Source organism: Neofelis nebulosa, chromosome 10 (assembly GCF_028018385.1).
Source record: "Neofelis nebulosa isolate mNeoNeb1 chromosome 10, mNeoNeb1.pri, whole genome shotgun sequence".
NCBI lineage: Eukaryota > Metazoa > Chordata > Mammalia > Carnivora > Felidae > Neofelis > Neofelis nebulosa.
Window position 1 is genome coordinate 9,974,670 of NC_080791.1, and position 19,013 is coordinate 9,993,682.

At 38.9% G+C, this 19,013-nt stretch overlaps 1 protein-coding gene across 1 annotated transcript in view; it reads left to right on the forward strand.

The window, feature by feature from the left end:
• DLAT (dihydrolipoamide S-acetyltransferase) overlaps positions 1–19,013 on the forward strand; it is a 29,249-nt gene that overhangs the window by 2,603 nt on the left and 7,633 nt on the right. Inside the window, exons 5-11 of the mRNA XM_058690240.1 lie at positions 1,941–2,067; positions 3,827–4,014; positions 5,528–5,681; positions 13,098–13,165; positions 14,448–14,540; positions 14,895–15,002; positions 18,769–18,884. Of these exons, the coding sequence (XP_058546223.1) occupies positions 1,941–2,067; positions 3,827–4,014; positions 5,528–5,681; positions 13,098–13,165; positions 14,448–14,540; positions 14,895–15,002; positions 18,769–18,884 (854 nt within the window). The remainder of the gene's footprint in view (positions 1–1,940; positions 2,068–3,826; positions 4,015–5,527; positions 5,682–13,097; positions 13,166–14,447; positions 14,541–14,894; positions 15,003–18,768; positions 18,885–19,013) is intronic.

Sequence of the window (19,013 nt, forward strand, 5' to 3'; positions counted from 1 at the left end):
TAGAGATTATTGGCCTCACTAGTTTTTAAGAAGTAGGTGGAGATGACAACTTCTGAACAGAAAAAAACATTTAAAAAAGTTTGTAATTAGCATTCTAAGTTTGTGTTTCTTCTTTTTCGTGCCTTCCTGAGGCTTTATTTGAAATGATTTTTCTCTCAGCATAATCCTGGTGTTGAGAGGAAGCAAACAAAACCCATAATAACGGAGTAAAGCGTCTAAATTCAGTGAACACACAAGCCATACGAATGTCAAAGCACTTTTTCATTTAGGTCAGCCAATCTGATGTTTAGATTTTATTGGGGCGGAAGTCACTGTTGTAAGAACAATTCTTTTAATTATTTTTCCTGCAAAGAGTGAGAGTTTTACTTCTTCCTTACCAATTTGGATGCCTTTTGTTTCTTTTTCTTGTTTGATTGCTTGTGGCTAGGACTTCCAGTACTATGTTGAATAAAAGTGAGAGTAGACATCCTTGTCTTCTTCTTGATCTTAGAAGGAAAGCTCTCAGTTTTTCACCATTGAAGGTGATATTAGCTGTAGGTTTGTCATATATGGCCTTTACTATGTTGAGGTATGTTCCCTCTAACCCTACTTTGCTGAAGGTTTTTATCATGAATGGGTATTGTACTTTGTCATGTGCTTTTTCTGCATCTGTCAAAATGATCATATGGTTTTTATCCTTTTTGTTATTAATGTGATCTGTCACATTGATTTGTAAATATTGAATCATTCTTGCGTCCCTGGAATAAATCTCTTTGATCGTGGTGAATGAATTTTTTTTGAATGTATTGTTGGATTCAGTTTGCTAATATTTTGTTAAGGAGTTTTGCATCTATGTTTATCAGATATTGGCTGTAGTGATTTTTTTTGGTTTTTTTTTTTTTTTTTTTTTGGTGGTTTAGGTATCAGGGTAGTGCTGGCTTTGTAGAATGAATTTGGAAGTTTTTCTTCCTTTTTTATTTTTTGGAATAGTTGAGCAGACTAGGTATTAACTCCTCTTTATTTTTTTCAAGTTTACTTATTTTGAGAATGAGAGCATGTGTGTGCACAAGCAGGCAAGGGGCAAGAGGGAGGGTGGGAGAGAGAGAGAGGGAGAGGGAATCCCAAGCAGGGTCCACACTGTCAGTGCAGAGCCTGAAATTGGGCTCGATCCCACGAACTGTGAGATCATGACCTGAGCTAAAATCAGGAGTCAGATGCTTAACCAACTAAGCCACCCAGGTGTCCTGGTATTAACTCTTCTTTAAATGTTTGGTAGAATTCATCTGTGAAGCCGTCTGTGGACTTTTGTTTGTTGGGAGTTTTGGGCTCAGTTTCAGTGCTAGTGATTGGTCTGTTCAAGTTTTCAGTTTCTTCCCAGTTCAATTTTGGAAAGTTATATGTTTCTAGTAATTTATCCATTTCTTCTCAGTTGTTCAATTTGTTGGTATATAATTTTTCATAATGTTCTTTTTTTTTTTTTTATCTTGGTAAGGTATCCGGAAGTTTGGGAGAATGAAGTTTCCTCTGAGTAAAAGGATATATGCTCATACAGGGCACAGCAAAATTTTAATGAAATACTCTAGACCAAGGTCATTCTGTGGAAAGGAAAAATTCTAGCTTAACCTATGTAATAAAAAAGAAGAAAAGATATTCTGTGTTTAGAGATGTAATTGAATTAATTTTGACTATCTAGGAAGAAATCTTTCATGTATACCCATTGCTTTTAACTTTGGAGGGGGAGGAATCAAAGTATGAGTGATAATGTAAAGCTTGAGATTTGAAGGATGATTTAACTGGTGGGACATTGAGGCATTGAACTTTTACTTTAGGAAGGCATTAGACAGATGGGAATTTGGATCATCAGAGTCACTATCATTCCATAAAGCGATTGAAGCTTGCTTGAGTGCCATTGTTTCCAAGTCTTCCTCGTATTAAGCAGTAATGTGTGTTTATTTCTGCAGGTGGTTCTTCCTGCCCTCTCTCCCACCATGACCATGGGCACAGTTCAGAGATGGGAAAAAAAAGTGGGTGAGAAGCTAAGTGAAGGAGATTTATTGGCAGAGATAGAGACTGACAAGGCCACTATAGGTGAGATTTCTTCAGCTCTTAATGGTTGAGGCACTGAGTTTTCCAATGAGGGAAGAGGATTGCCGTCCTATCCTATAATGAGTGAGTGATAACATGAAAAATTTTAATTTTGGGGATTCGTTTCCTGGAACAGAATATGTCATAACAGAAGTGTATGTAGTGGGATTTGTCAGTTCCACACCACACTCTAAATGAATCAAGGATATGTCAACTTAGACATTATTTTTAGGTTAGAGTTTGCTTCTTAACATTCTTATGTTGCTAAGAAGCTACATCAGAACTGCCATTCTCTAAACCGGGCAAGGGAAAAAAGAAGAAACATGAGAAAAGTACTTCTAAGGCAGGAAAATACCAAAGAATTTAAGATGACTGTGAGGAAAAACTAAAACCAGGGTTTGGATTGGTTTCATAGTTTGAGAACGACTGATAGAGTGTTTATATACCTGTTCGGGTATCATGTCACATTTCCATGTATTCCCTTTCTGATTCATTGTTATGCTCAGAACAAAACCCACCTAGACAACTGTATATTTGTGATGATATTTACAGATAATTAGTAGATGAATCTATTTCCTGTCCAGTCCTCAAAGATGCAGTGGGAGATTCTGGGCATCCTCTGCAATGGTGGTTTTTAGATTGTGTTCTTCCAACCCCCTGAGTCCTTGATGGTACTTTGGGGCAAGGAGACTTCATGACAGGACTTTGTTGTGCCCTGCCCCTTTTCCCAACTTCCACCAGGGCAACCACTTTTTTATCCTTTTGTATATTGTATTCCTCCCAGAAGATTTTATTAGAAGAAAGGATTCTGTTTGTGAAAAAAGATGTAAACAAACATCTTGGTAACAATAGATGAGCTTTGCATTTTAACTTGAATACCAGTATAGCTATGGAGATAGTATTCTAGAGACTCTAGGCACTGGAGAAGTATTACCTTGGTCCAACTCTATTGTGGCCCTGAAGTCTTTTTTTTTTTTTTTAAATCTCTTATTGGATATTAATGCTTAACTGGAGAAAGGAAAGATTCGTCAAAGATGTGTTCATCAGGGAGAGGCACAACACAACAGAAAGCCCAGATCTGCAAGGCAAAAATTGTTCTCTGCTATGGCTTCTTTTAGTTTTACTTTTGAAACACTTCACATTGGAGTTCTTTCCAAGAGCAGTAGCTGAATAAAATGTTAAGTTGTAAATTCCTTAGAAACCCTAGTAATACCATATTCTTTACATTGGAATAGTTGAATACCCAATATAATCTCTTTGAAAAACTCCAAAGGTGCTTTTAAGGGCATAATTTATCCCACATCACTGTCAAACCTAGTAGTTCCCTTAATTTAACATCCATGTGGTTCTTATTTTTAGCAGTACAGCTGATGTCATACTGGTACAGTTGATGCCAGCTTGAGGTTTTATGGGTCTGTGTAGGGGCTTCCCTTAGAGATGTTTTTAGAAAAATATTCAGAATTAACTACTGTCTGTAATCTCTCATAGTGTTATTTAACAGCTATTTATTTAGTATTTACTTTGTACCAGGTACTGTTTCTAGGTTCTTGGAAAATATTAATTCTTATAACGTCCCTGTGAGGTAGGTATTATCGTTACCCCATTTTGTAGTTGAAGGAGCTGTGACATAGAGAGGTAGAGTAGCTCACCAAAGGTTGGGTAGCTAGCTTGAAGGAGAAGAGCTTTTTACTTAAAACTGCTTTGAGTTTGGTGAGATAGTGGAGTCCCTTAAGTCCCATAATGGTTTTTCTTTCTATTCAAGGTTTTGAAGTACAGGAAGAGGGTTACCTGGCAAAAATCCTGATCCCTGAAGGCACAAGAGATGTCCCTCTAGGAACCCCACTCTGTATCATTGTAGAAAAAGAGGAAGATATACCAGCATTTGCTGACTATAGGCCAACTGAAGTAACTGATTTAAAACCACAAGCACCACCATCTCCTCCACCCCCGGTATGTATGCTTCTAGAATTGAGGAAACATTACCTTGTTCATCTCTAAATTAAGGGATTAGACTGGGTAATATCCTAGGTTCCTTCCCGCCCTAAGACTCTACGAATAAAGAAGGAGATAGTTAGGGGCACCTGGCTGGCTCAGTTGGAGGAGCGCATGACTTGATCTTGGGATTGTGAATCCAAGCCCCATGTTGGGTATAGAGATTACTTAAAAAAAAAAAAAAAAAAAAAAAAATCTGAAAAAGAAAAACAAAAAAAGATGGACATAGTGAGCATTTGTGGAGATCTACAGGTATGTGGCACTGCACTGCCCACCTAATAGTTGTTTGACCTGTGTCTGTTTCTTTTTTCCTACTGTCATGAGGTCTGCTGAGAACAAAGCTGAGATGACATGTTCTTTTTATGCTTTAGGTGTAGATGTGTATATGGAAGTTAATACTTCATTCCCCAGTTTCTGTAGAATTTATTATATATTGTTGACTCATGAACAACACAGGGACTGGGGCACTAACTGCGCCCTTGCAAATCCATGTATAACTTTGGATTCCCCCCAAATTTAACTGCTAAGCCTGCTATTGACCAGAAGCCTTAACCAACAATGTAGACAGTCCATTAACATATATTTAGTATATTATATAGATTGTATGCTGTATTCTTAAAGCACACTAGAGAAAGAAGATGTTATTAAAATCATAAAGGAGAGAAAACACATTTACAGTCCCATACCATAAAAATCCGTGTGTAAGTGTGCCTGTGTAGTTCAGACTCATGTCTTTGGAGGGTCAACTAATCTTTGTTACTGTCAGTACTCCTGGTATTTGCTTATGATAGTGGGTCAGGTTTCTGTTTATAATACATTAGAACCTTGATGTAGCATGGCTTGTTTTGCTTAGAATTTAGTCTTGTTGCTATATGCTCTACATTATATACTATATATCTATTATGTACTTGTGTGAAGTCCAGGCATAGATAACATTATCACCAGCCTTCTGTAGATGTTAGAATCATGTGAGTTTAGATTACGTACAATATTTTTGTCAAAGGAAACTTGATTTCTTACTGCCCTACGTTTGTGGGGAGCTGGCAAGTAGTAGTGCTGGTTTATTAAGGTATTTTCAACATGGAACCTTCCAGCATAATTTATTACTTTGAAATGACATTAACTGAAAACAAAAACCATGTTGGTCATGTAAGAAAATGAGAATAAGAAGCAGCAAGAGAGTAAAGTGAAGAAAGCCTATGAAGATATTATATACTGGATAACAGTATTAAATTTCCTGCCTCTCCATGTTATCACAAAGATAACTTGGTACTGTCTTTGACATAAAGTATTGTTGTTCCTCTTCATATTGTTATATTAAGTTGGTTAAGCAGGGGAAATGTGCATTATGATCTTTGAGAGAAAGATAAAAGTTACTTAATATATCTTGACTTCTTAATAAAATGTAAACTCCTTATCTTTCAGACCAGCCTTTGCAGTGGTGAATTAACAATCTAACTTTTTTCAAAAGGTGGCCCCTGTTCCTCCAATTCCCCAACCTGTAGCCCCTACACCTTCAGCCACCCGCCCTACTACTCCTGCTGGACCAAAGGGAAGGTTGTTCGTTAGTCCTCTTGCAAAGAAATTGGCAGCAGAGAAAGGGATTGACCTTACGCAGGTAAAAGGTAAGTCTGTCTCTGTGGAATGGGGTTGTAAAGATAAAACTCACTTGAGTTTCCTTCTTAAGACTAGCAAGTACAACTATACAGTCATCTTACATGGAACAGTAGGGAGAAGGATGAGAGAGTGAAATAATCTCCTTTGTTGCCAACACAGATAGGGAAACTTGTGCTGTATTCAGTCCATTTAGGATCTACCTATATAGTATAGATAGCCTTTTTCTTTCTCGGTTCTTGGGAACTACTTAATTGTTGGTGAAAGTATAATGTGCTTGTGCAGCAAAGTTGAATTTTATGACTTGACCTTGTATTAAGAAGTCTCTGTTAGTGAACAAAACCTAAACCTGGGGTGATTTGAAATGACTTTGAATAATAGAATTCATATAAAACTGAACTAAAGCTCCTTGAGGGCAAAGGGAAATGTCTTACTCCTATCTTTCTCTCCCCAAAGAGAAAATATAGCTTAGTGGTAAGAGTATGGGGTCTTGAATCAGACCATCTGGGGTTTACTCCTGGCTCTATCATCTTCTGTGTAATATGGCTTTAGGTGAATTACTTGTGTATGTCTATAGATGAATTACTTAAACCATCTGCTCTTCCATCTGTAAAACTGAAATGATGTGTACGTTAAAGCAGGCAAAGGGCTTAAGACAATATCTAGAGGATAATAGGTACTCAACAAATGTTAGTTCTGTTCATATTAATATTATTGCCTGGCATTTAAATAAGTATCTTTGAGCTAAAATTAAATGTAAGGTAATTAGTGTACTTACTTGAACAAAGTGGAAATTACTAATCCTGAAGCCTGGTTTGATGGCTTCTGTTATGAGCTAGTCACTGAATTACCGCATTTAGCGCTTCTTTTCTTGAAATAAGAATTCTCATTCACCATTTTTTGGATAAGAAGATACTCTTTTTTTTTTTTAATTTTTATTTATTTTTGAAGGAAAGAGAGAGAGAGAGAGCATGAACAGGGGAGGGACAGAGAGAGAGGGAGACACAGAATTCAAGGCAGGCTCCAGGATCTGAGCTGTCAGCACTCAGCCTGACGCGGGGCTCGAACTCACGGACTGTGAGATCATGACCTGAGCTGAAGTCAGACGCTTAACTAACTGAGCCACCCAGGTGCCCCAAGAAGATACTCTTAAGGGATCTCCCTTTATGTTAAGTAGTAAAGTTGCAATTTGAGTCTAGATACTGGTTATTTCCCCAGTTGTCTGGCTGTGGGCATTCAGTGCTGGTTATCATCTGTCTGCTGGCTTTTGTTTCATGCTTGGAAGCAAGCCAGTCCCCAAAGAATAAGAATAGAATGTTGTAAATTTTTTGGACCTCAGAGGATTTTTGTAATATTTTAAGATGCTTTTTTCCATCTTCATGTTGTTTCAATGGCATATGGCCACTTTATGTTATTTGGGACTAGAATTAGCAAAGTAAGTTGGGATAGATTTTAAGGGGAGGAGGGGCTGGATTAATAATTATATCTGAAGAATTTAGACAAGTGAAGAAGGACCGTTTATGAGATACTTAGCAACATTGGCTGCCATACACAAGATGTGAGTGGGGAAATCCCAATGTTCTTATCAGGCAATTAGAGTTAGGTGATTCGTTTACCAGTATTTAAAATTCATCGAGTGTTGTCTGTGCATCTAACACTTGTTCATAAGACAGACAAGATTTCAGTTTCAGATGCCTGTATTACCAACAATAAAGAGTTAAATGAACAGAAAGGGAGTGCAGCTTAGTAGTTAGGAGTATGGGCTCCAGAGCTGGAATGCTCAGGTTCGAATCCTGGCTCTGCTGTACTCTAGCTTTATGACCTTTTATGTTTCGGTTTCTTCATTTCTGTATAAAAATAATGGCTTACAGGTTTTGAGGATTAAGTTAACAAAGAGTTAATATCTCTATATGCTGCACATAGCATAAAGAGATATTAGCTGTAAAAATGAAAATAACCTGTTATTACATAAGATGAATGCCAAGAAAGAAACCAAGTGATACACTATTGAGTGACAAGCTGTGAGCCAACCATGTGAAGAACTGGGCACAGAGAGACCAGTAGTACACATCTGAAGTGGGAGAGAGCTTGGCACGTCTGAGGAACATAGAGGAGGCCAGTGTTCATGGAACATAGTGAGCAGAGGGTTTAGTGGAAGGAGGTGAGGTTGGAAAGAAGTACAGGGGCGAGAAGCAGGAGCACTTTATGGGTCATTGTATAATTTGAATTTTATTAAAGCATAGTAGGAAGCCACTAAAGGATTAAAATAAGGACAGGTTTTTTGGTTCCTGTGTGTGTGTGTGTGTGTGTGTGTGTGTGTGTGTGTGTGTGTGTATTTTAATTTTAGAGAGAGTGGAGCAGGATAGAGGGGCAGAGGGAGAAACAGAAAGAATCCTAAGCAGGCTCCATGCTCAGCACAGAGCCTGACATGGGGCTCGATCCCACAACCTCAGAATCAAGTCCTGAGCTGAAATCAAGAATTGGGCACTCAACCAACTGAGCCACCCAGGCGCTCCAATAGGGAAGTATTTTTAAAAGATCATTTTAGCTGCTTTATGCAGATGGGTCAAGTGAAAGCCAAGGTCCCTGTTAAGAGGCTTTTTCTGGAGCTGACAGTGGTGACTTTTCCAGCATGGTGACAGTGAAAATGGAAAGAAATGGACAGCTTCAAGATACATTTTTGACAGAATCAACAGAACTTAGTCAAGGATGGTACATGGGGACTTGACAACAGTTACTTCAAAGAAAGGTGTGGTGGAAGTCTGAGTAAGCCGAAAAGTAGAATATGGATGGAGAAGTGGAGATAGCTTTGTGGACAACTCATTTAAGAAGCTTCACTATGAAGGAAGGCATAGAAATAGGACGTAGCTTAGGAGAATGTGGGCTCAAGAGAGGGCTTTTGAGAGTGATTGATAGTAGAAGAGGTCTAGTATGGAGTTTCTCAACTGTGGCAGAGTTGACATTTTTGACCAGATAATTTTTGTTTGGGGGAGGGAGGTGTCTTGTGTTTTGTAGGATGCTCAGTAACATCCTAGGCTTCTACCCACTATGTCATAGTAGCATCACCCACTTGTAACAACTGAAAACAACTTCAAACATTGCCACATGTCCCCCGGGGGGCAAAATTGTGTTGGTTAGAACTAGTGGTCTAATACAAAGGGATAAATAGATGGTGAGGAAAGGGCAGAATAATTTGGCAAGAAACAGTTTTTGAAAATGTAGGAAGGAAAGGATTGGCTTTTGATAGGAATTAAGAACATTCTGTGTTATTTTTATAGGAGAGAGGAGAATATGGGGTGGATTTATAGGCTTGGTGGTGGAGGACGAGGAGAATGATTGCTGCAGTTTGATCAAGAAAGTCTGAAGTGAAGGTATCGGCTGGAGACTGAGTATGGGGAGGTTTGCAGTTAGAGAATTTGTTAGGTAGTATTCTCAGGGAAAGTGAATTCGAAGGAAATATAACTTAGTTTCTGGACAGTTTATGTGTCTATTTCAGGTTTGTGGCTCTGAATTTAGAGTATAATCAGTCACCTAAGTGTGTACTTTTTTTGTCTCCAACAGCGTTAAGCTACTCTGATGCTGGCACTGAGAAGGCAGACCTTTTTTTTTCAAGTTTTTATTTAAATTCTAGTTAGTTAACATACACGGTAAAGTTGGTTTCAGGTGTAGAACTTAATGATTATGTCACTTACGTATAATACCCGTGCTCACCCCAACAAGTGCTGTCCTTAATACTCATCTTGCATTTAGCCTATCCCATGGCCACCTCTCTCCATCAACCCACAGTTTGTTCTCTATAGTTAAGAGTCTCTTATGGTTTGCTTTCCTCTTTTTTTTCCCCTTCCTCTGTGTTCATCTGTTTTGTTTCTTAAATTCCACATATGAGTGAAATCATAAGGTATTCGTTTTTCTCTGACTTTTTCTGCTTATCAAAATGCACTGTAGCTCCATCCACGTTGTTGCAAATGGCAAGATTTCATTCTTTTTGATTGTTGAGTGATAACACCATTTATGTATATACTATATCTTCATCAGTCGATGGACATTTGGACTCTTTCCATAGTTTGGCTATTGTCGGTAGTGCTGCTATAAACGTCAGAGGGCATGTGCCCCTTCGAATCAGTATTTTTGTATCCTTTGGGTAAATACCTAGTAGTACAATTACTGGGTTATAGGGTAGTTCTATTTAACTTTTTCAGGAACCTCCATACTCCTCCAGAGTGGCTATACCAGTTTGCGTTCCCACCAACAGTGTAAGAGGGTTCCCCTTTCTCCACATCCTTGCCAACACCTGTTGTTTCTTTTGTTGTTAATTTTAGCTATTCTGACAGGTGTGAGGTGGTATCTCATTGTGGTTTTGATTTGTATTTTCTTAATGGTGAGTGATGTTGAGCATCGTCTCTGTTGGCCATCTGGATATCTTCCTTGGACAAACGTCGGTTCATGTCTTCTGCCCTTTTCTTTTTTCTTTTTTTATTTTGAAAGAGAGAGAGCATGAGCCGGGGAAGGTCAGAGGGAGAAAGAGAGAGAGCGCATCCCAAGTAGGCTCCACACTGCCAGCGCAGAGCCCGATGCGGGGCTTAAATCCACGAGCTGTGACCTCGTGACTGGATCCGAAACCAAGAGTTGTACACTTAACTGACTGCGCCACCCAGGCTCCTCTCTTCTGCCCATTTCTTAACTGGATTATTTATTTTTTTGAGTGTTGAGTTTGATAACCTCTTTATAGATTTTGGATACTAACCCTTTATCAGATGTCATTGGCAGATGTCTTCTCCCATTCCATACTTGCCTTTTAGTTTTGTTGTTTCTTTTGTTGTGCAGAAGCTTTTTATCTTGATGAGGTCCTAGTAGTTCATATTTGCTTTTGTTTCCCTTGAGCCGGCAGACTTTTTAGATTTTGACCAGGGAGTGACTATAACCGTGATCCACCCATTGGAACCTGGGTGAGGAAGTGTAGGGGATAGGGAGATGGTAGATGATGGGAGCGGTCAAGTCAGTGGAGTGGGGGGTCTTGGTGAGACTGAAGAAATTTTGCAGTAGGAAGGAATGGTCTAGAATAAGCAAGCTGAGAGGATCAGTGATTGCGTGGGGTTTTCTGACACCTCTCTGTCATCAAATGTGTGTTTTTTTTCCACACCAACAATCCATTCTCTGCTACCATTTGGGTATCCAACACTTTAATCCTGTTCTGACACTATCCAGAGTTAGCATCGGGCCCCCCAGGCTTGAGGGCTCAGCCCCACTTCTGATGCCAGTTACAGGTCCCAGGGACCACCCATACTTCAGACCCACTGGCTATAAGTCAGGACTTCCCAAGACCCCACTTTAGGTATGAAAATTCACTAGAACGACTCACAGAACTCAGGAAAGCGCTGTACTTACTGGTTTACTGTAAAGGATGTGCAGGGGCAGTCAGTAGAAGAGATGCATAGGACGAGGAGTGGTTTGTGGTGGGGGGGTGCAAAGCTTGCATGCCCTCGCTCGGAGGACTGCCCTCCTAGCACGTTGATGTGTTCACCAACCCAGAAGCTCCAACTCTTGTTATTAAGAGTATTTATTTGGTAGAGAGTTCAGTAAGAAGGCATGGTTATTTAAATCCTTGGCTGTGAACTGTTGAACTCAGCCTCTAGTCCCCCCCCCCCGCCCCCCCTTCTTGGAGGGACAAATGACTTAGCAAATATGACTACTTGTAATCATTTGGGGAGAAACTTTCTTTTTTACGTTTATTTTTATTTGTTTTGAGAGCGAGAGCGTATACATGCTCAGGGGAGGAGTGGAAGGAGAGAGAGTCCCAAGTAGGCTCTGTGCTGAAAGACACCACCCAGGTGTCCCAGACAGAAACTGTTTTAAAGCCTAAACCCTAGTGTCCAACTTTGATGTGTCTCCCAGGTCCCCATGTTTGTTTTCTATTTCTTTGAGGCAAAGCACTTTCACATCACTATCCCATGTGATCTTCATTGCTCACACATTCCTTTGAGCAGGGGCCGGCATTATAACCTGTGTCCTACAGATGAGACTAAAAAGACCAGCACAGAGGCTGTGTCTAATTTTTATCTGACACAGCCCTGCATTTTTCCTCCTAGCCCGGTGTTCTTCCCTTTATACCATATTGCTTTATGATGGCCTGTTGTGCCTCTGTAGGGAGATGGACAGAAACATTTAAAAGATTTCAGCTGACTCCTAATGGGAATTTCTTGAGGGTGGCTGAAGTCCAACCAAAGGCAGATGATTCTGTAGGTCTCCTCCTCTCAAGGGGCTGTGGTGTCCAGATCAGCCTTGGTGGTAATGGGAGGTTATGGGTTCTGTCTTTTATAAAAGAGGCAAATCTAATAGGGGTACTGCTACCTCTGTTCTAGAGCTCCGGGTGAGGATAAGCACAATCCTAGCCAACTCATTTTTCATAATGAAGGAAAGGAGTTGGGACGAACTGCGTACAACAAGAATCCTTTTAAAAGTCTGCCTTGGGGGAAGATGAATCAATTTGACCAAATTTTTTCTAGAAGTGGGCCAGTATAAAAGGTATTTTAAATAACTAAATTCTGAATCTCCTTAGAATTAAGGTTCAGGAATCTGTTTGGGTCTAAAGTTAAAGTTGATTGGTTGTGGATGGGCGGAGGAAGGAAATTGAGTGAAAATAAAACTCAGCCTGTTGTGAGAGGATTTTAAAGATTTTTTCCTCACGTGTGACATTGCACACACTTCACTCCCAGGCCTCTGACACAGGCCAGGTTAGAGCCTTGGCAGGTGTGACAGAGCTGTGAGTGATGGAGCCCACAGGAGAAAGAAACAATTATAGAGATAAGATCATTGCAGCTGAGAGTTATTCAAGCTATTTTGGGGTGAAAAAATTATCTGAAATAGTTGTCCTGTCGACTCTGTACAAAAGGAATTCTTTATGATCAAACGAATCTAGAACTCAAACGAGATCCATTTCAAGATTCAGAAAGGGTTTTTTTTGGAGCTGCCTAGGAGAAGAGGCAGCTAGGCTTTGTTTTGGAGGTATAAATTGTATTCAGCATTAGCCATATGCCAGTATTTCCCAATTTAAAAGTAAAGGACATAAAAAAATGAACAACTGATACAAATCTCTGAAAGAGAAATACTTAACAAAGAGCATTTGCTGCCACAGGGTTTCCGTAGTGTAGCGGTTATCACATTCGCCTAACGGAGCATTTGCTGTAGTAATTAAGAAAAGAACGGCTACAGCTCAAACAAGAGCACTCTGTGAATCAAAATTAATAATTGCATAAAAGCTGCTATTTTTTTTAGAGAGAACTTTAAGGTGCAGGAGTAGAGCAGTGACCACTTCAGAGGGTCTTTGGTAGAGAACCCTTAGGAACTTGCACTTCAGGATCACAGTGTCGATATCCCAGAGGAACCAGTGGTGTGCTGTCACATGTGTGATATTTATGCGTCTCTTCCAGGGACGGGACCAGACGGCAGAATCATCAAGAAGGATATTGACTCTTTTGTGCCTACTAAAGCTGCTCCTGTGAGTTACATTTGGCTTTTTTTTTTTTTGGTACTTTGTTCCTGCAAAATGTTTTGTCCAACCTGTTAGACCCTTTCATACGTTATTTATGAATGAAATAGCTTGACCAGAATTGTGTTTTGCCTAATTTCACTGGCTAGCACTATATAGATATGAATGTGCTATCATTCAGCATACACAAGGAAAGATGAGGGGCGCCTGCCTGGGTGGCTCATTCGGTTGAGCGTCCAACTTCAGCTCAGGTATGATCTCACAGTTCACGAGTTCGAGCCCCATGTCGGGCTCACTGCTTTCACTGCAGAGCCTGCTTCAGATCCTCTGTCCCCTTCTCACTCTGCCCCTCCCCTGATCATGTGCACTCTCTCTCAAAAATAAACATTAAAAAGGAAAAAAAAGGAAAGATGATAATGCTACATTGACACTCATTCCAATTTTTTTTTTCCAGTGCTTCTGAATTTTTCCTAACAAACCCTCCTTCTCACTCAGGCCCTATTTTGATTTTTTTTTTTTTTAACGTTTTATTTATTTTTGAGACAGAGCGAGCGAGCGTGGGGGAGGGGCAGAGAGAGATGGAAACGGAATCTGAAGCAGGTCCAGACTCTGAGCTGTCAGCACAGAGCCCCACACGGGGCTCCAACCCACAAACCATGAGATCATGACCTGAACTATAGTCGGATGCTTAACCGGCTGAGCCACCCAGGCATCCCTGACTGGCTCTGTTTTTAAAAACATGCTTACAAGTTGGTTGAATAGAGTTTGAATTTTATGTGGTTAATTATTCCACACAGGGATTAAATCCACATAACCAATCAACTAATGTTTAGTTGGTTTAAATTGTTAAGATTATTAGCTAAAAGTAAGGAAAATGATTTAGTTATTTAGATGTTTGTTTTAAAATGAAAGATTTGTCATTGTTTTTTAACACTGTCCAGAAAAATAATTACCTTGTTTATGTTTATGTCTACTTTCAGTTTAAGAATGCTTTGATTGCTTTTCTTGAAGGTAATTTTGCAGATACAAAATTATTTTGACAAACTAATCATTGAACAAAGAAAAATGATACTTAAGACATGATTACAGAATTCTAAGTATAAAAATTAAAATCAGAACTGTTGTGTAAGCACAGTACAAATATGAGTCCCTTTTGCTCTCTTGGGATAGAAATAGCTATTTTCTCTAAGCCTTCTAATCTGTACTTTGCCATCTGTAGAGTCACTGACTTGCCCCAGTTGTATATGCCAGGATTGAGTCAGTTACTAAGAGCTTTTTTACTTCCCCATAGGCTCCAGCAGCTGCTGTGCCTGCCCCGGGTCCAGGAGTGGCACCCGTTCCCACAGGTGTCTTCACAGATGTCCCAGTCAGCAACATTCGTCGAGTAAGAATATTACCCTAAATCTGCAACCAGCACCATAGGGGGCGTCTTTACCCTGATTGTTTAATTGCATTCATGGTTTGAAACACTAACAGAGACTTTTTTTAGTTGGGAATCATAGATGACTAGTTTAAGATGTTTGCTTTGGCCAATTAGATACTTGGGAAAACCAAACATTATATTGATTAAACACCACTAGAAGGGGCCTAGGTTACGGTGCAGTCCTCCATATTCCAGTTATAATGCTTGAGGTAAGCATTACCAGGGAGCTAGTAAAGGGGCAAGCAGAGTCCTGAATTAGGTAATAAAGAAAAGAACCACTTAAGACAAGTGATGTTTTAATGTCTTTGATTCTAGGTTATTGCACAGCGGTTAATGCAGTCTAAGCAAACCATACCTCATTATTACCTTTCCATTGACGTAAATATGGGAGAAGTTTTGTTGGTACGGAAAGAACTTAATAAGGTAAAAGGTCTGGAAATTCCAACTCTGTAAATTCTAAAATGTTTGTATTTCCCCACTAAACATATACATTTTTGCCCATATTTTTTGTTCCAATATGCCGGTTGATGTTGGAAAATGGTGTCTTCATAATTTTAACTTGCCGAGAGAATATCTTGGACAATTTTTATTTTCTAACCCTTGATTAAAGCTTATTATTTAAAGTTGATTTTGCCTTGGATCCATTGTAGCCTACCTCAGTCACTGTGATCCCATGAAGCTAGATAAGATAAGCTAGATAAGAGTATGTTTACTCTGTGTTTGCAGTTAAGTACCAATTACCTATTTAGTGTTTAGTATAAGGCACTTTTGGGAAGATAGAATAAGGTATAGTCCTTCTCCATGAGTTTCAGTTTATAATCTAATTGAGATAATGCATGTGAAAAACAGAGAAGGCAATTTTTATTAAAGTAAAAATACTTATTTGTACATCAGTCTCTTTATGGTAATGTCCTTTGTCTGCTAAATTATGTTGTATGGGTTAAGTGTTCTAGGAATTCAGAGGAGGAACCCAGTAAAAGTAGTTGGGGAATTCACAGTGGTATAAGAAAAACTTGGTTAAGCCATGTAGAGTAGTATGTGTTTGAACTGCAAAGAAGTTGTAGAAAGTTCATTCTAATGATGGAATACCATAGAGGTAAAATGCTTTTAAGAAAGGAAGTAAATATTGCAGATGTAGAAGAGAGACTACCTTTTTCTAGGGTGGGTATGCAGTTGTTGGTTTAGGGAAGACCTTGTTTACAAGCAGAACAATTTGGACTTGATGAATTAGACATGAAGAAACCAGTAATAGTGACATGATGATAGCAATATTTTAAGTAAGTTTAGTCGAAATAGATATATAGTGGCGTGCTTTAATGGCAGAGACTAGTTATGCTTGTCCTGTAAGCATGATAAGGGTCTGGACTAGACGGTTGCATTAAGAATGGAGTAGGAGAGGGATATGAAAGATGTTTTCAAAGAAGTGAAAAGTAAAAGCCAGTGGCACTGAGGGCATTAGAACAGCATTCAGCGCCTTACACAGGTTATCTGTAGCCTCTCTGACCTCCTACTACTTTTCCCACTTGTTCACTCTGCTGCAAAAACAATGGTTGCCTTGCTGTTCCTTGACGTTCCACCTGTGTACTCCTACTTGAGGCCCCTTGCACTTGCTGTTCCCTGTGCATGGAATATTCACCCCCTAGCATCTACCTGGCTTCCTCCTTTACCACCGTGAGGATCTGACTCAATATCACCTTCTCTAGTCTTTCCTGGTCACCTTATTCTAAAATTAAGGGAAGAGGATTGGGGTGAGTGGTCACTTCTCCCTCTAGTTCTTTTCCTCTATTTTTTTTCTTTATCATGTGACATTATTTTACATGCTGTATGTTTATTATCTGTCCACCCCTTTAGATTGTAAGGTCCCCAGGGCACCTGGGTGGCCCAGTTGGTTAAGCATCTGACTTCAGCTTGGGTCACAAACTCTCAGTTTGACAGTTTGAGCCCCACATTGTGCTCTGTGCTATCAGCGCAGAGCCTGTTTTGGATCCTTTGTCCCCCTCTCTCTCTGCCCTTTTCCCTTTTGTGCATGTGCGTTCTCTCTCAAAAATAAGTAAACATGTTAAAAAAAAAAAAAAAAAAAAAAAAACGTAAGCCCCCGAGAGTAGAATTTTTACCCATTTTTTTCACTGCTTTATATCCAGGGCTTTAGAGCTATATGTCTGAACGGAGTACTCAAATATTAGATGCATGAAAGAATGAAGCAATGAAGCATTAACAGAGCTTTTTAACTGGCACAGAGGTTAAAGTTGATTGCTTACTTTCATTGTCAAAATGTTAAAGCTATTTTATAATTTATTTGAAAATCAGGCGTGAAAAATATATGTCCAATGTAATATTTTATTCATTTCTCTTAAACAGCTTTATTTGGATATAATGCACATATAATACCATTCACCCATATAAAGTTTATAATTCAGTGGCTTTTAGTATATTCAGAATTCTGTGACCATCACCACAATAAATTTTGGAGCCTTCTTATCACCCCAAAATGAAACCATTCTCTCCTTAGCCATAGCCCCCGCCCCACCTCTCTCATCCTCCCCAACCCTAGACAACTTCTTACCTACTTTCCATCTTAGATTTGCCTGTTTTGGATATTTCCTATAGGGATAGGGACTTCATGGAATCGATAAATCAACTTGGGGAGTATTGCCTTCTTAACAGTGTTCCCACTCCATGAACAGGGGGTGTCTTTGCATTTATTTAGGTCTTTCATTTCTTTCAATCATGTTTATAATTTTTTGAGTGTAAGTTTTTGTACTTCTTTTGTTAAATTTGCTCCTATGTATTTTATTCTTTTTAATACTATTATAAATCTCGTGTTCATTGCTATTGTATAGAAATACCATTGATTTTTGTATATTGATCTTGTATCTTACAACCTTATTTTTTATTTAGTGTGTTCCTTAGGATTTTCTATATACAAGATCATGTCATCTGCAAACATAGTTGTACTTTTTCCTTTCCAATTTGGGTACCTTTTCTTGGGCAACTTCTCTGGCTGGCTTCTCTGGCTAGCAAAATGTTGACTGGAAGTGGTAAAGTGGATGTCTTTGTTTTGTTCTTGATCTTAAGGGGATGTAAGTCTTTTACCACTAAAGTATGATGATGATGACTATGAGCTTTTGTAGATCTGTTTTATCATCAGGTTGGGGAACTTCCTTTCTATTCCTAGTTTTATGAAGTGGTGGTTGAATTTTGTCTGCTTTTTCTGTGTCTGTTGAGATGGTTGTGTGATTTTTGTCCTACATTCCATTAGGACATTATTAGATTAATTGATTTTCAGATGTTAAACCATCCTTGCATTCCTGGGACAAATCCCATTTGGTTATGGTGAATAATCCTTTTCTTGTATTGCTGGATTTGGTTTGCTAGAGTTATTTTGAGAGTTTTTGTTATCTATATTCATAAATTATACTTGTCTGTAGTTTTGTTTTTCCTGGGTTTTTTTTTTTTTTTTATTATATCTTGGTGTGGTTTTGGTATTGGATTAATATTGACCTCTAGAATGAGTGGGGAAGTGTTCCCTATTTTGGAAGAGTTTGTGAAGAATTGATACTAATTCTTCTTTAAATGTCTGGCAGAATTCACCAGTTGGGGAAGCCGTCTGGATTTAGGCTGTCTTACGTGGGTAGTTTCTAAATTATCATTCAGTCTCTTTATTGTTAGCTTTAGATCTATTCAGAGGTTCTATTTCTTTTTGATTCAGTTTTGGTAGTTTGTGTCTTTCTAGGAATTTTTCTCAAAGTTAGCTAATTGTGGCATATAGGTGTTCATAGTATTACCAGTAATCTTTTTTATTTCTGTAGAGCATATAGTAATGTCCTCTACTTCATTTCTGATTTTGGGAATTTGAGTCTTCTTTTTCTCTTTGTCAGTCTGGCTAAACGTTTATCATTTTGTTGATTTTTTTCACAGAACCAACTTTTGGTTTTGTTGAGATAAGTCAAAAAGGCGGCCTTTTTAATATACCATAACTTATGGGACACAGCTAAAGGAGTGCTTAGCGGGAAACTTATGGCTGAAAAGACCTACGTTAAAAAAGTTGAAGCAACCAAATTTAGTTTCATTTCATCCTTTATACCTCAGGACATTTGTGTTTGCCCCTCTCACATCCCCTGCCAGGTGATATAGTTCCAGTCTTCAGGAAGAGAATTGAAGGAAATACAATGGTTTCTTGTCTTTGCAGATGTTAGAAGGGAGAAGCAAAATTTCTGTCAATGACTTCATCATAAAAGCTTCAGCTTTGGCATGTTTAAAAGTTCCTGAAGCCAATTCTTCTTGGCTGGACACAGTTATAAGACAGTAAGTAAGATACTGCTGGGGAAGGTGTATATCCATCAGCAGCTTTCTTGTGGTTTCTCATGTAGAACTAGGAATGTAGGGGGTGTGGAGAAATGGAATACAGGAGGGAGATGACTTCCATAGGCAAAA